General features: G+C 35.4%; 1 protein-coding gene across 2 annotated transcripts in view; it reads right to left on the bottom strand.

The window, feature by feature from the left end:
• METAP1 (methionyl aminopeptidase 1) overlaps window positions 1-16,995 on the bottom strand; it is a 58,754-nt gene that overhangs the window by 14,932 nt on the left and 26,827 nt on the right. For both annotated transcript variants that reach the window (XM_053554066.1, XM_053554148.1), the window contains exons 2-7: window positions 16,561-16,612; window positions 10,837-10,949; window positions 9,395-9,455; window positions 5,371-5,462; window positions 4,071-4,154; window positions 1,409-1,547 (exon numbers count right to left, since the gene is read on the bottom strand). In XM_053554066.1, the coding sequence (XP_053410041.1) occupies window positions 1,409-1,547; window positions 4,071-4,154; window positions 5,371-5,462; window positions 9,395-9,455; window positions 10,837-10,949; window positions 16,561-16,612 (541 nt within the window). The remainder of the gene's footprint in view (window positions 1-1,408; window positions 1,548-4,070; window positions 4,155-5,370; window positions 5,463-9,394; window positions 9,456-10,836; window positions 10,950-16,560; window positions 16,613-16,995) is intronic.

The raw sequence follows: 16,995 nt of genomic DNA, 5'->3' as shown, positions 1-16,995 counted from the left end.
ATACTATTTTTACTTTTTTTTTTGAGACAGTCTCACTTACTTTGTCCCACTTGGTAGAGTGCTATGTGGTGTCATAGCTCACAGCAACCTCAAACTCTTGGGCTCAAGCAATTCTCATGCCTCAGCCTCCTGAGTAGCTGAGAATGCAGGCGCCCAACACAATGCCCGGCTATTTTTAGAGATGGGGTCTTGCTCTTGCTCAGGCTGGTTTCAAACCTGTAAACTCAGGCAATCCACCCATCTCGACCTCCCAGAGTGCTGGGATTACAGGTGTGAGCCACCACACCCAGCCTAATTTTCACTTATCTTTAATGAGTTTCTTCCTCCTCCTGGGAAATAAGTAAATAGAAAAACTTATACTGTACTATAACTTTTTTAAAAAGTTAAAAAAGGCAAAGGCAAAAGTTCCATTTGCCTTTCATTATTTGTGAATATCCATCCATTTCTTTATCCCCATGTTTAGGAATACTTTACTACTATATCAATATAATACTCCAAATGTATATCTAGTAAGCACATTTGGTCAAGCCTCTGTAGCCTTATATAGGTCCTTTAAGATATCTGACTGCCAAAGAGATTGTATCAATGTTAAAAACACTAAGTAGGGAAGCCTTCATCAATAGTGTTTGTTAATTACAGCTTCTTTCTCCAGCCAGTTTAACATAGGGTCTTTAAAGCCACTTTCACTTGAAAAAGGCACTTCTCAAATTTCTCAGCTTTTTTCTTAAGGTCTTCCTACATTACTAAGGGTTTCCCCTTATCTGTAAGAAAGCCTATCATTAGCCACCCATGATGGCAGCCTCCCGGAGCCCCAGCCACTCAGGAGATTGAGGCAGGAAGATTGCTTGAGCCCAGCAGTTTGAGAATGTTGCTGTGAGCTAGACTGAGGCCATGGCACTCTAGCCCAGGCAACAGGGCAAGATTATTGTCTCAAAAAGGAAGGGCAGGGAAGCAGAGAAAGAAGGGGTGGGGGAGAGAAGAAAGGGCGGCGGGGGGGGGGGGGGGCAGAAGAAGAGAAGACTACGAAAGAAGACAGCCAGCCTGGCCTGATGTCTTCCCTTCAAAACCATTAGTGAACTTCAAAAACAAAAACCAAACACACTAGACCTAACATCACTTCCACATTTCATTGACATTTTCCACCTGTTTACCAATCACATGAGATTTAACATTATAGAAACACAAGTGAACCAAACACATCAATCATATTAGAAGTAAATATACCAAAAGCAACATGCACAAAACCGTAACAAAAAGGATTCTGGAGATTTTAGAGTTATACTGAATTTCAAATAGGAAAAAGTCTAAGTACACAAAGCAAGTCAAAAAAGAAAAAAACACAAGTCACCAACAGATTCCCCAAACTTTGTTTGCTCATGGTGACAAAAGTCACTTACACATTCCTTACCATTAACAATATCACCTTCTTGCAAGGGCCGTCTGTCTGGAATTCCATGGCAGATGACTTCATTTACTGAGGTACAACAAGATTTAGGGAAATTATAATAATTCAGGGGAGAAGGATAGCAATTTCTTGCAATGCATGCCTATAACAAATTAAAACAGAAAATAAATCGGAATGTGCAAAAGGAAAAAATTAATCTGTACTACATACACAATGAATAAATCGAAAAACATCAAAAGAGCTGGACAGATGCTACCATAAAGAACCTACTTAGTATTTTATTTTAGAAACAGTGGATATATCTTAAACAGTATCCAAACAGAGTTTGTGCCAATCATATACACTATATGCAAACTGGTTTACCGGTAATTTTGCAAAGGAAAATCAAATTCACATACAACTTGAGTATTCCTAATCTGAGACTCCAAAATGCTCCAAAATCTTAAAGCTTTTGAATCAACAGATGTTCAAAGGAAATGTTCAACGGAGAATTTTGGATTTCAAATTTTCAGATTAGTGATGCTCAAAGAGTTAAGTATAACTCAAATATTCCAAAATCCAATTAGATTTGAAATCTGAAACCTTTCTATGTACCATGCATTTCAGATAAGTGATATTCATCCCACATAATAACCACACAAATGTTACCTTAGCATAACTAAAAACATGTTATTTGAAGTAAAGGGATAAGATTTAAAGTAATATTAGCAGTTTTAATATAATTATAATTTCTTACATAGAAACAAACCTATATCCCTATGACCAAAAAAAGAATTATTAGTATAATTAAGAAATGGTAAAGTACTTCTAGAAATAATCACTACATTCAGTGGAACAACGATGAAAGCTCAGAGAAAAAATGGCCGGGTTTCCATAATAAGCCTTACTTCACTTGGATGTTCTCACACAGTAGCCATCACAGCATACACAATTGCTGTTTCTACACTGCAACATACTGTAGGCTAGTAATTTTCTAATGGTTCTGTAAAATACCATTTGTAAAATACACCATAATTATACTTTAACAATTCCACTACTACTGGAAATCTAAATTAATTTGAAGTTTCCTCAATTACAAAAACTTCTACAACTAATAACTACATGCCTTATGGCTTTTCCCTTACTAACAGATAAACTTCTACACCTCTCATAGCAGTATAAGGAAGAGTCGAAAACATACAGAATTAGAGTGTCTTGACTGAAAATGTCAATTCCATCATTTCCAAGTAACTTCAGACAATTTAATCCCTCTTCCTCAGTTTCCTTATCTATAAAATAGGGATGGTAACAATCTCTACCTCCAGAGGGCGCTGGGGAGACTAAATGAGTTAAAGAAAAGCACTGAACACACTGACTGCTACATTAGAAAAAAGTTTTTCCTTGCAGCCATGGTGTTTTATTCTTTTTATTTATTTTTACTGAGACAGAGTCTCACTTTGTCACCCTCTGTAGAGTGCTGTGACGTCACAGCTCATAGCAACCTCAAACTCGGGCTCAAGCAGTTCTCTTGCCTCAGCCTCCCTAGTAGCTGGGACTACAGGCACCCGCCACAACGCCCGGCTATTTTTTTGTTGCAGTTGTTGCTGTTTAGCAGGCCCGGGCAGAGTTCAAACTCACCAGCCCCAGTGCATGTGGCCAGCGCCCTCACCACTGAGTAATGGGTGCCCAGACATCATGGTGATTTATTAGGTCCAGAGACATGTGAGTTATATATGCTTCACAAGCCCCTAGGCCAGCAGTTCTTAACCTGTGGGTCACGACCCCTTTTTAACAGTAAAAATACACTGCAGCATTAGGAAGGTTAAGAACCACTGCCCTAGGCACAAAAGTAGGCTTAAATATAACTCACATGGCAGTTAATGTGTTAAAAGAGTGTCTGGCTCTTAGAACTCTCAAATGTCATTACTGCAAGCTCTACGCTGTATACTAACTGATGGATAATACCCCAATATCAGGATTTACAAAATTGGGAATAGAAAAATTTATAAACCTTTTCATAGTTCAAGACACGTTGTCAAATCCTGTCAAAAGCATTGTCCCAATTTACAATACCAACAGCAAGCAAAAGACTGGCATCATCATCTCCACACAAGCAATGGATAAAAACATCTTTAAAAATACTTAACTAATTTACTAGGTCTTTACAATCCGCATTTGTTGGATTACTAAAACAAGTATGGTCCATTTTCCATGTGTTGTATTAAATAGTCACCATTCTTCTTTTGTGAACATTCTGTTTCTATATGTGTACTTGGCTACTCGTCTTTGATAGGTAGAAAATTTTTACGTTAAAAAAAAAACACCTATTATATTTACTAGACCACTTTCTTTCATTTCATAAGAGTTGATGTATGTAGTGGCATGATTTAATTAAAACACTGATAAAAAGTAATCCTTTTACTATGTATAAAAGCTGAACTAAAGGCTTATAAATGTGAGATTTCAGAAACAAGATATTTCAAGCTCATTTCTGACCTTACCATTATTTAGAGATGGGAATAATAACTGTTAAATGTTTTCCATATTTGAAGCAAAGCAAAAACTTGCATCCAAGTTAGCTTAACCAGGTTACTTTAGACATTTATTTATAACTTAAGTCTCCTTAATTGCGAAGTCTAAAACATTTAACAATGTAAATTTTTTAAATAAAAAATAAAGTTCTTACTAAGTGTACAGCATGATCTATTTCTTCAGTAGTTACACCTGGTTTAATCATCCCAGCAGCAATATCCAAAACTTCTCTAGCGAGCTGTAAAGAAGGAATACTTTAATGTATTCAAAGGAAATGAAATATAAATAGAAACATTAACCTTCTGGACTCTCTTAGATTTTGTGGAAGATTAGTCAAATGAATCTTCTTTGAATATTATAATTTTGTAAGATATATATTTATAATATATACATACATAAAATGTATAAGTATACATTTTAAATAATAATTAGTCTAACTGGCAAATGGCTTAGTAAGTAAGCAGAAGTGATTTTTGTGTAAAAATGTACATTCTAAATAACCTAAACAATAATCAACTGTGGAGATTGAATCTTCACACGTTTCTATAATGGGGAAGGTTAGAAAGAAATAAAAGAATAGATGAATGAAGATCCTCAAAGAAGCACAACAAATAAGTGACAGGTATATAAAATTTTCTACATTATCAAAGAAAATTATCAAATGACTTTTAAAGCACTGCATAAAAATCTCAAAAACCACATCTAAATGAACAGTATTAATATAGCAATTATTTTTCTTTAGAGAAATACAAATTCATTCTTTCTTTCTTTTTTTGGTAGAGACAGAGTCTCTCTTTATCGCCCTCAGTAGAGTGCCGTGGTGTCACACAGCTCACTGCAACCTCCAGTTCCTGGGCTTAGGCGATTCTCTTGCCTCAGCCTCCCAAGTAGCTGGGACTACAGGTGCCTGCCACAACACCCGGCTATTTTTGTTGTTGTTGTTGCAGTTCGGCCAAGGCTGGGTTTGAACCTGCCACCCTCAGTATATGGGGCCAGCGCCCTACTCACTGAGCCACAGGCACTGCCCTAAATTCATTATTTCATCTGTTAAGTACAGCCACTGCTACTATACATCATAGGTCAATAGCACCTTTAGTCCAGCCCTCTCTGAGCCTTAAACTTTGTTTTACATTATTATAAATTTGTGGGGGAAAAAATATCATTAAGAGAAATATCATAAAATCCTGGTTCTTAAAAAGACTATCATTGAAACACAGATTAGCTATGAAATTAATTTTCAAATAGGCTACTTATATAGAAAAGAATTGTTGGCTAAAAATATATTCTAATAAAAGTTTTATGAAAAATAAGTACAGCGTGTCATATATAGTCTTACACTGTAACATCTGATATCTGATATCTTGATCAATCAGTAAATCACTGACTTTGTGTCTAAGTACTACTTAAACATGTGCTGCTTCGTTGGACGGATGGGGAGAGAACAAAACTTTTACCTTACATACAAGTCTCATCCCTTCTATATCTTCAGATGAGAGTAATTTAATTTGCGAAGTACCTTTAAGAGCCTGTTCAGATTCAGACATTCCTGGAATAGAAAATCAGTAAGCAAAACTAAAATGAATGGAAAGATGTATTTAGTAGCGTAATTATATCCCTGATGACATAATACTAGTCACTTCTCACTGTTCACACAATGGTATTTCATAATCTGGGAGGACCCAGGTTAGGTTATTTTAAAAATATTTTCAACATGAAAATAATAAGCTAAACAAATTGGAGAAAAAATTCTAAAGAACAAATGCTCAGATCTATTAGAAATTAGTCAATACTTATGGAGTACTTATTATATGCCAGGCAGTGTGCTAATAAGTTCCATAAATGAATCACATTTGAACAGTACCATAAAAACTGACAAATTGTTCTCATGATCAACCAGTACCTTTTGAAGCAACTGTTGCAACAACTAATGAGTCAATAATATCATTTATTTTTTGAAGCAAAACCTAAGTCAATGTCTTTCAAAGTGCAGTTTGTGACCTAAAATGGGCTACAACTAACATTTTTCAAAAAGTAAATAAATACAATAGAAAACAATAGGTTATACAGAGTAAGAATAAGTGCTGCTGTGAAGTGCTATTACACGCACATAACAAAGATCATGTTATAAAACCCACTTCTCACTCTGGGTCATAGTCAAAAAAAGTTTAAGAATCTTCTAATGAAATTCATCACTTACTTCAAATTTTACATGAATTTAAAAGTAATGAAACCTGTATAGCAATTATTTCAAAATCTGACAAAAACAACAGAATTACCAATTCCTCTTGTTTGAAAGTACTGATGGCCAAAAGAAGTAAAATATAAACAAATAGAATCTAATAAACATATAATACACCATGGTTTGATTTAAGCGAAATTCATACCGGAAGGCAGGAATAGTTCAATATTAGCATATCTGTTTATCTAATTCATCACAGTCATAAATTAAGGAAGGAAAATAATCACCCAGAAAGGTATTCTGATAGCATGGCCAGCTACCACCTTAACATGCTAAACATAAATGTCAAACCAAGAACTAGCATACCAGAATCCTCTTTATCAGCCCTATTATTTAACACTGTTCTGTCAATACTAACAGATGCAATTAAACAAGAGACAGAAAATAAGATATATAAAATTAGAAAGGAAAAGACAAAATTCTCATCAATTTCAGATATGATTATATATCCCAAGAACAAAAGAATCATCTAGTAAATGACTAGAAGTAAGGATTCAGCAAGTTGGCAGATTTGTAAGGTAAATATATCAAAATAAATAACTTTCCCACATACAAATAATGAGCTAAAAAATACAGAAGATACAACTCACAAAAATAACTAAAAAGATAAAATACTAACAATAAAAGACATATGAAGAAAATCTGAGAACACTACTGAAAGACATAAAAGGAGACTTAAATAAGAAGAAAAACATACCCTGTTCTTGGATAGGAAGACTCAATATTGTAAAGGTGCCAATTCTTCCAAAATTAATCTATAAACTTAATACTATCCCAATAAAAAATGCCAACTGGATAATTTTGGGAACCAGACAAAGCTGATTCTACATTTCACATGGAAAAACAAACATGCAAGAATAGCCAGGAAAATTCTGAAAAAGAGGAAAGGTGGGGGCAACAAGGCCTACCAAATATTAAAACATTATATAGCTGTAATAATTAAGTTTGGCAACGGCACATGATTAGACACACAGGTTTTTGAAACAGAATAGACTCCAAATAAATCCCAAAACATGTAAGAATGCAATATAATGATATTGGTTGCATTTCAAATCTGTAAGGAAAAGATTAATTTTTTAAATAACCAGTGATGTCATAACCAAGTATTTTTGTGAGAAAAAATTAAGCTCCATCCTTGTTTAACTCCTAATACTAAATCATCTTCAGATAGATCAAAAATCTTTATCATACAGGCAAAAAGATTGGAAACCATGAAAATAATGAAAGAAAACATAGGAAAATCCTTTTCTAACTTCTAAACCAGAAAGGGCTAAGTCATAAAACCATACACACCTTAAAAGAAAAACACTGATAAATTTTTATAATAATGATATATAAATGGTCAATTAGGAAAAAAACACTTTTAGCACATATATCAAAAGATCATTTTCCTTAATATAGAACGAATGTTTATAAATTAATATGGAAAAAATTAGTAATCTAATAGGGGGAAAAGGTTAAGAATATGAATAGACAGTTCAAAAGAAAAAAAAAACCCACAAATGACTTTAAACATGTAAAAAGATGCTCAATCTAACCCATAATTTAAAAATGCAAAGTAAAGTAACAGCAAAATACCATTTTTCATCTTTCAGATTAGGAAAGAGCAGAAAACTTGATAAAACAGTATGCTACGAAAGATAGAGGAGAAAAGAGACTCTCATTTTTTTTTTTTTTTTTTTTTGTGGTTTTTGGCCAGGGCTGGGTTTGAACCCGCCACCTCTGGCATATGGGACTGGCACCCTACTCCATGAGCCACAGGCGCCACCCGACTCTCATGTTTTTAATGGAAATAACAATTGGCAGAAATCTCTGAAATCTATAATACATCTCAAAATCAAAAACGCTAATTTGCATATTTTACTTGACGTCATTAACCTACAAAGATACTCTCACACACGGACAAAGATATAAATACAAAAACAATTACCGAAGTCAAACTGGTAGAAGGAAACCCAGGACATAATCTAAATGTCCATCAGCAGAAGCCTATTTCAATAAATTATGACACAACTACATAATGGAATACTTTAGTCACTAAAAAGAGACTGCATTATCTGGGCTTATACGGAGTATAAGAGAACACAGAAAGGTATGTATAGTTTGTTCCTTCTGTGGATAAATGGGGGAGGCTCTAATGTGTTGACATATATAGAATATGTCTTTAAAGTTCTGTAAGAAAAAAAATAAAGTTCTGTAAGAAACTGGTAATAGTGGTTACTTCTAAGGAGAAGGACAAACTTGTCATTGCATAACATTTTATTCTATTAGAATTTACCTTCTTTATGTATATTTTTAAAAATATGAGTTAATATTATATTTAAGAATATTAAATAGAGTAATAAAATTATACATCCAGAGCAGTCTTCTATCATTTGGATCATCTTTTCCTTCAATTTTTGTGGAATAGTGGGATTTAACTGAATTTTAAACTTACATCCATAAGAACTGAATGAAGTTCTCCACTTCTTGGAGAACAGAGCAAAGATAGCTTAGCTTCCTAGACCAAATCACATGGAATTGTTGACATTCAATCATTTTTGACATGCAAAATCGTAATTTCATGTAGTCTAATTTAAATTATGAGTACAAGCCCCCAGGTCAGAGACTACTCCACTATCTATTTTGCCAATCACTATCTTCTCAGTATTTCTCACTATCATGATCTATAAAATGGAGAAGACAACAGAACCTACCTCGGGCGTGTTGAAAGTGTTAAATGGAGTAACACATGGCAAAGAACTTAGCACAGTGCCTGACACATAGTTAAGCAAAAATAAATACCAGTTACTATTACAGAATCATCATCACCATCACTCTCATCATAACTATCGTTATCACCACCATTGTTACTATTTCTACTACTTTTATCGTCCAAAGTCTTTAGGGCAGACATTCATCAGGCCTTTATAATCTACTTTTATGTAAATAGATGCTGTTTAATTTAGGTAGGAAGACATGTTACAAATCAAAACTTTTTAATCTGGAAGTTGATATAACAACAAAAATACAGTATTATTTTTGAATGCAGTGTTTAACAGCTACATAAATGTTTTCAGAACTGGATAGATGTCTAATGAGAAAAGAATTTTTAATTCTCTTAAATATTCTAATACAGCTTCAAAACACAATGTTTATATTTATTAGAAGCCCCACAATGAAAGAAAACCAATCCTTCCCTTTGCAATAGTCACCAAGCCCACAAATGAAATGTAAAGAATTAGCACAGTAAAACTTACCTAAGGGATGATCAGCATAATCTGGTCTTTGTATATAACTTGGCACTGGCCTTGTTGGCATCTAAAGACATCACAGAGGTTAATTATAAATGATTTACTAAAATTAATTAATTAATTAGAGTTAAAAGGAAGCTCATTCAGAAGCTTTTGAATGAAAATAGTTTTAAATAACAATTTAAATATCATAGCATATATTTGTTTCATTAAGATTAAGCTTCCTTAGAGTTAATGCCACCCATTTCGTGGGAGATTTAATAAAGGGGAAAGTGGCCAAGGCCCCTAAGGATTAAGATTAGATAAACAGCCCAGTGCCTGTAGCTCAGCAGCTAGGGCACTAGCCACATACACCAGGGCTGGAAGGTTTGAACCTGGCTTGGGCCTGCCAAACAATAACAACTATAACAAAAAAATAGCTCGGTACAGTGGCGGGCACCTGTAGTCCCAGCTGCTTGGGAGGCTGAGGCAAGAGACTCACTTAAGCCCAAGAGTTTGAGGTTGCTGTGAGCTGTGACACCACAGCACTCTACCGAGGGTGACACAGTAAGACTCTGTCTCAAAAAAAAAAAAAAAAGTTAGATGAAGACCCACAAAGTGCTCACAATAATAACATGTCTCCAAATAAATACACACCAACATGTTCCTAGTCGTTGTGTCTGGAAGGTAGAATTAAAGAGACTTGATGTTTTTTATATTTTTCCAAATTTTTGAAATTAAAAATGTATTCCCTTTATTAAAAGAGAATCATCAATAAAGAGAATTTAAATATTTAAGGATGACAAATAGAGTCCAACTTCAGTGAATACACACGTTAAAACTCGGGACTCCTATCTGCCAAGAACACAGGAAGGGAAAAAAAGTGCAGAAAAGCCTCACCTAAATTAAGGTAGAAGTACATTAGAATAAAAAATTGGGGGGAAGTGTAATACAATCAACCCTCCATATCTGCAGGCTCTATGTCCTGGATTCAACCAATTTTGGATGAAAAATACTTATTTACATTTGGCTGAGTCCACTGATGCAGAATCCACAGCTACACAAGCAGTCGACAGCAAAGGGCTGACTTAAAGGGATCTGATTTAACAGGTAGATTTTAGTTTTTGCACAGGGTGGAGGTAGCTGTCCTGGAACCAATCCCCTACAGATACCAAGAAACAACTCTATACACTACCATCACTCTGGTCACATAATAGCTATTCCCAAATTACCCCAGGCATTTTTAAAATTAGAAGTTTTAGTCTTTCGCTTAAAAATGTTTCCACTTCTTCCACCATTGCCACTTATCCCTCCAAGCTCCAAAATAATGCACCTGAAGAGCTAGAACACAAGTTCCTTTGCAAGCCTAACCCTGATTACCTGATTCACTATTGGAAAACAAATTGTAAGTACCATTTACAGAAAACTGAAAGTTAGAATGTTAAATTCTCATTACCTTATTTACTCACCAGTGGATAATGTGGTCTGAGTTTACCAGTATACCGATAACCTGCCCAAGGGTCAGTGTTAATATCGCCTTCTACAGTCCAGGAAGATACTTCTCTCTTTGCCTTTTCATCTTCTGAGAGACGGATGGAGAGATGTGAGAGAAAGAGGAGAGAGAAAGAAAGGAATGATTCAGTGGTCAAACTGCAGAGCAACAGCATACTTTAATTAACTTGTCATAAAGCCAAGCTAAAGACCCCAAGCACAAAAATCCAGCAAACCTCCACCCTACCACAAATCACCAAAGCTACTGCTTTACTGCTACATTCACTAGGCTTGTAACTCCTTTTAGAAGATCTAAGTGTCTTGGATCTAAACATATTCTGTGTTTTTACATAGTATCAAACAGGAACAGCTCACAGACTACTTTTCTCAAATAAATGATAAATGCGTTCCGAGGAAGCCCATTTTAAAATATCAAATGATGTATGCTTTAGCAAAACCTTCGCAACTGAGATCAGATGTTACAAATGAATTGCATTGTAACTAAAAGAACAGATCCTAAGAAATCCCAAAGAAAATTTAAAGTCAAAAATAATTCTTTTCCACTTAGCTGATGAATGGCTTTCAAGTATTTCATATTGCTTTAAAATTTCATATTGCTTTAAAATTTTACGACCATCATTTGCCTCTTTTCAGAAAGGGATAATAGGAGGAGGCAGGAAAAAAATGCAAAAATAAGGAGAGGAAATGATGTGTTGTAACTTACTGAAAACCCGCAAGAAATTAATCATCACATGCACAATCATATTAGTCATTGACATATAACGTTATATTTACTAATGCACTAAGAATCCTGTTCACACAGAACAGATCCTCTGTGCAGCACACTGTACACTCCTTATCCACAAAGTAAAATAAAAGTACTAACTTAAGGCTTTAAATAATAGGAGTTCGAGTACTTCCCATATCAAGTATTGACCCAAACACCTCCCAAAACATACAGATCTTTTCCTGACTACTGTCACATCATCATAGGTTTGCTTTTCTTTTTTTGAGACAGAATCTTACCACTGCCCTGAGTAGAGCATGGTGGCATCCTTATAGCTCATGGCAACCTCAAACTCTTGAGCTATCCTCTTGCCTCAGCCTCCCTACACAATGCCGGGCTAGTTTTTCTAAGAAAAAGTTTTCTCAGGGTCTCACTCTTACTCAGGCCTTCTTGGACCTGGACTTCTCAGCTCAAGCAATCCACCTGTCTCAGACTCCCAGAGTGATAGGATTACAGGTGTGAGCCACTGGGCCTTGCCTATCACAGGTTTTATTGTCCTGTCCCGCCCACCCAAATACTGTGTTGAGATAAAGGTTTTACAAGTCAGACTTCAAATTACTTTTAGAAATGTATGAGGAAAACACCCCCCTTACATAATCTATCTAAGATACAAAATGAGGGAAAGTAGATGCACTCATATAATGTTAAGCTAGAGAAGCTCTTAAAGACAATCTAATTTCCTTACAGAAGAGGAAACTGAGGCCACGGGCAGTGATCCAAGAACTCCAGTTCCCAGTCCAGTATTCCCTCCTCAGAGCATGTGGCCAACATGGAAAAGCCCTTGAGGTACAGTTGAAAAGAATGTAAAAATATAGAAAATCCATTCACATTACTTTGGAAGAGAACACATGTATATTATTATGTATAAAGTAAAGGAATAGAAAAGAAGGTTCTACTATGCTACTGAAGTTTAAATATATTTCTCCCCTCTGGAGTTTAATGAAAGCCACTGTGAATTTTAACATCAATAGGAAAACTATTTCTTATCAGGAGACAAAAATGGACTCCATTTATTGCCACTAGGGTCAAACACAATAGAACACAGCTCAAAATGGAGGCTAACTCAGCTATGAATTGCATTAAGTGATTTTGTCTGAAATATGAACCTCGGGGATAATTTTCTCCTGAAACCTAAGACAGAATATCAATCAAGACACAGGCTTTCTGCTTTAATACACTCCTGGGTAGGGAGCAGGAAATGGTGTAAAATCTTTCAAAGCTTCCTGCTGATCTGCATTCTTTTTTTTTCCCCCTGGGGAAGATTTTTTTTTATTATTATTATTATGAAATCATAGCTGTGTACATTAATGCGATCATGGGGCACCATACCCTGGTTTTATAGACCATTTGACACATTTTCATCACACTGGTTAACATAGCCTTCCTGGCATTTCAGGGAGAGTGATTGGTGGGATTACACCTGTGGTGCATCTTAACCAAGAGTACATGTGAAACTTAGTAAATGTAGAATATAAATGTCTGATCTGCATTTTTACCTGTCCTCAATCTATATTCAAAAGAGAGTTTAAAGTAGGCTAGTAATACAGACCAAAAGCTATCTAGACACGGACATGAAATATGGCAAGTTCTTTTCTAATCTCTAGGTATAATTTACTTTTGGAAATTCACACTTAAAAAGGTAGTTTATATTTTTAGGATCAATTTGATCTAAGCTTTAAGTGCTAGACACATAAGCTATCTAATGTATCCAAATTGAGCTGAAAGTGGTAGCAAAACTGCATATCTGGTCTTTTTAAAAAAGCTGTAAAAGCACAGCGTAGTGTAAATAAACACCCATAAGCTTTTAAATATCACAGTGCAATAGAGGCCCAGGTGAGGTGCAGGTTGTCAATGAGCACCTGACACACGCCAGGTCTGACACAAGCACCGTCTTCCTTGAAAGGTTCTGTGCAGGCTGCTGCTTCCAGTTAGCCAATACAAAATGACCACTTGTGGCTAAGCTTTGCCTGGGACGGGATTTTCTAGTCAAAATTCTGACTCCGTTCTTCCAGAGATGGTAATTAAATAGTTGTTGAGCACTTTATGTGCACATGCACACATGCTAAGCACTTTACATGGGTTTGCTTATTTAATCCTCAGAGCAAACCTATGATTTCAGCATTTCAGAGGTGAGGCTGAATCCATGGTCACAAAGCTTGGGGGAGCCAGTTCTGACACATTGTATCACATTTCCAAGCACATTAGTGTGGAAGGGTAGGAGAGTAGAAGAACAAGTATTACTTAAGAGTTCTTTTATAACATGGAGATTTCATATCATATTTTTGTCTACTGAAAAGATACCTGTCAAATTCTTCCACCCTTTACTTCAGGAAAATGAGAGACGAATAGAGGAGCCGAACATGTCAGTGATACATACAAAAGTGTAGAATGATACAGTCTAGAGATGTAAAGTGCTACAACTCTTACACATCAGACTGAAAGTAGATGCTACTTATGCACACTCTGCACCCCAGAATCAGCACATGTGGTTTTAATTAAGGGCTTTACAATCTGACTAGTCTTCTTAACCATACACACACAGGACATTTGAAAATGTCCTATGTCCTGTGCAAAAAATTAAGCTTCTAATCTAGAAAACACCTGAGCCAGATGGGTCACTGGTGAATACCAAACGTTTAAGGAAGAAATATTACCAAGTCTATATAATCTCTTCCAGAAAATAGAAGAGGAGGAAATGTTTCTCATTTCACAACACCAGAATTGCTCTACTAAGACCAGTCAATGATACTGAAAGTAAACTATAGACCAATATCCCACATGAACCCAGATGTAAATGAAGCATTCTTAATCAGAGATCAGTGCATATTACATTTGAGAAAGCCTCAGTATATATCATCTTTATGACAAGAACCGCTTGCTATATATTCTCTAACTATTGTTTCTTGGAATAACAGGCTATCTTCTAAGATGCCCTGGTCCCTCCTGGCCAAACATTCTTTTTCCCCATTCTCTTCCTAGCTCTGGAGATCAACCATTCCCATACCACCTCCTCCTCTAGAACTGCCACTACACAACAGTGCACCTGGGGTCAGTGTACCTGTAAAAGACACAGAAATGACCATCTAAGGCTCTCTCTCCAACACAGCCCAAAGGGGTAAAGAACATTAGGCTCGCTTGCTAAAGAAAAATACCCCAGAAGATCCAAGAGGGCACATCTATACGATGGTACCATACTGAATACTACAGGTATTACAGAATGTAAGTAAAATCCAAATAGCCTAAGTCCCATGTTGTAATAATTATGTTCTTTTTACACAGCCTACTGTCTAATTCTCTTGTAGTGGGTATCAAAAGGAAAGAGCCCTTAGATATTCAGGATTGAAGAAACAGAATACTTTAATGAGTTAGCAAACCTGAGGTAAAGACCCACTCCACACTCTTTTATTAACACACTGTTTAACTCCAACTTTATACTTCCTTATGCTTTAACTTCCCGGATATTACATGCTGATAAATGGCTCAAAGAGCTCTGCAAAACACCTAAAACATTAGAGATACACTATGTAATGTGTGTGTGAATAAAGTTAAATGTAAATCCATCTCTACAATCAAAATCAATAAATCAACAAATCCTGTCCTTCACGCTTTGATAAACTTACACTTATTCATATCATTTTTCCTCCTTAACCACATTTCCTCCCACGGTAACCTAGCATTTTCCATTAAATGTAGACCTCACTTTACACAACCAAAGAAAATGTGCCTTTTTAAAAATTGTATTCCCTTTTCCTTCAAATGGTGGTTTGGTTGATCGCAATTAGATTTGTTTTGATAAAAACAATTGATAAAACTTCATTAAATCAGCTAACTCCTAAAGACGAGTCACAAGTAGATAAATACAAGATGAGATGACCAAATGTTATACTAAGACCCACATGCTGTCTGCCACGCCCTCATCCATCAGGACGCAAAGCTACAACAACAGAAAGGCCTTGTCCACTTTCAAGGTGACAGGTGGTTTTAAACAGGTCACACTAAATGACATGAATTTATAGGATAAATTAGGTGGAGCAAGAAAGGCTTTCTGAATCACAGCTACATCACTGTGACTGACAGCAACACAGCAAGCCATCAGTCAAGAGTTCTACTTTGTTAACACACATTAACTGCGAAAAAGAAAATTAAAGAAGACTTCAAGTAATAACATCAAAACACAAAAAAACCCAAAAGTAATATAAATTTGAGGAGAAAAAGCAATATAAATTGAAACAAAACAAAAGCAAAAGGGGGCTGGCTAAATGAAGCTGAGTAACTCATGAACCCCCTGCCTACACTACGCCACCATTTCTAGCAAAGATAAGAGGGTGACAAAAGATGAGAGCACTACCAGGTAGGTCCTCCTCAGGCAAGGTCCCTCTGTCCCAACAATTATCTGTGTGGTTCAAGTGAAAATGTGACCCAAGATTAACAAAGATATTATTCAGCCACATTTTTTCAATTTATTTTTTTCTATGTCAGATTAAGGGTACAATCAATCAGGTTACAATGTTTGCATTTGTGAGGTCAAGTCCTTGTTGTAATTGTGTCCAACACCCAGGGGCTGTGCCTTAAACCTTTATATTGTGCCCATTAAGTGGGAGCACGCTGATCCCCTTCTCTCTTCCCCCCAACTTGAATTAAATTGTGGGTGTGAATTAGTGTGGGTGTGAATTAGTTCATCTACTGGCTTCATATTAGTAATGAGTATATTGGATACTTGCTTTTCCATATTCAGCCACATTTTATTGATATGATTATGTATCGCAAAGAATTAAAAATATGTCGTAATTCTAGCTTTCAGGATTACACTTTCAAAACATTCACATTCACACTTTTATAACTTGAAGAATTCTTATTCTCTGGCACAAAAGACACTTCTAAAACAAATGATACAAAAGTATGTGACTTTACTTACTTGCTTTCTTATGTAGTAACTTGTGAGTAGCCCAACTTCCTTTAAAACATTCCTAAAAGAACAAAAGAATGAATGTCACCCCTTCCTTAATTAGAAACATTTTAAGAAATATACATAAGAAATAGTTACTGGAAAATTTATTTGCAAAAAAACAAAATCTGTAACTGCAAATTAAATATTTCAGAAAAGCTTAAGATGACACCTATTTAAAATTTGACTTCAGAAAGTCATTAATCTATATTTCAAATAAAAAGGAAGCGTATAGTTAAACAGTCACAGTTATATTTCAATTTTATCTAATCAAATTATTTTTAAATATTTGAAAAGAACCATTAGCCAATTAATCAATCATACACTGGAAAAAAAATCACAAAGAACATTTTGGCAGGTTCTTCCATTGTTTACGGTAGTGAGATTCCCAATCAGTCAAACACA

Source organism: Nycticebus coucang, chromosome 1, assembly GCF_027406575.1.
Source record: "Nycticebus coucang isolate mNycCou1 chromosome 1, mNycCou1.pri, whole genome shotgun sequence".
In the NCBI taxonomy this organism is placed as follows: Eukaryota; Metazoa; Chordata; class Mammalia; order Primates; family Lorisidae; genus Nycticebus; species Nycticebus coucang.
Note: the sequence above shows the minus strand (reverse complement) of the source record. Positions and strands in the feature narration are given on the sequence as shown.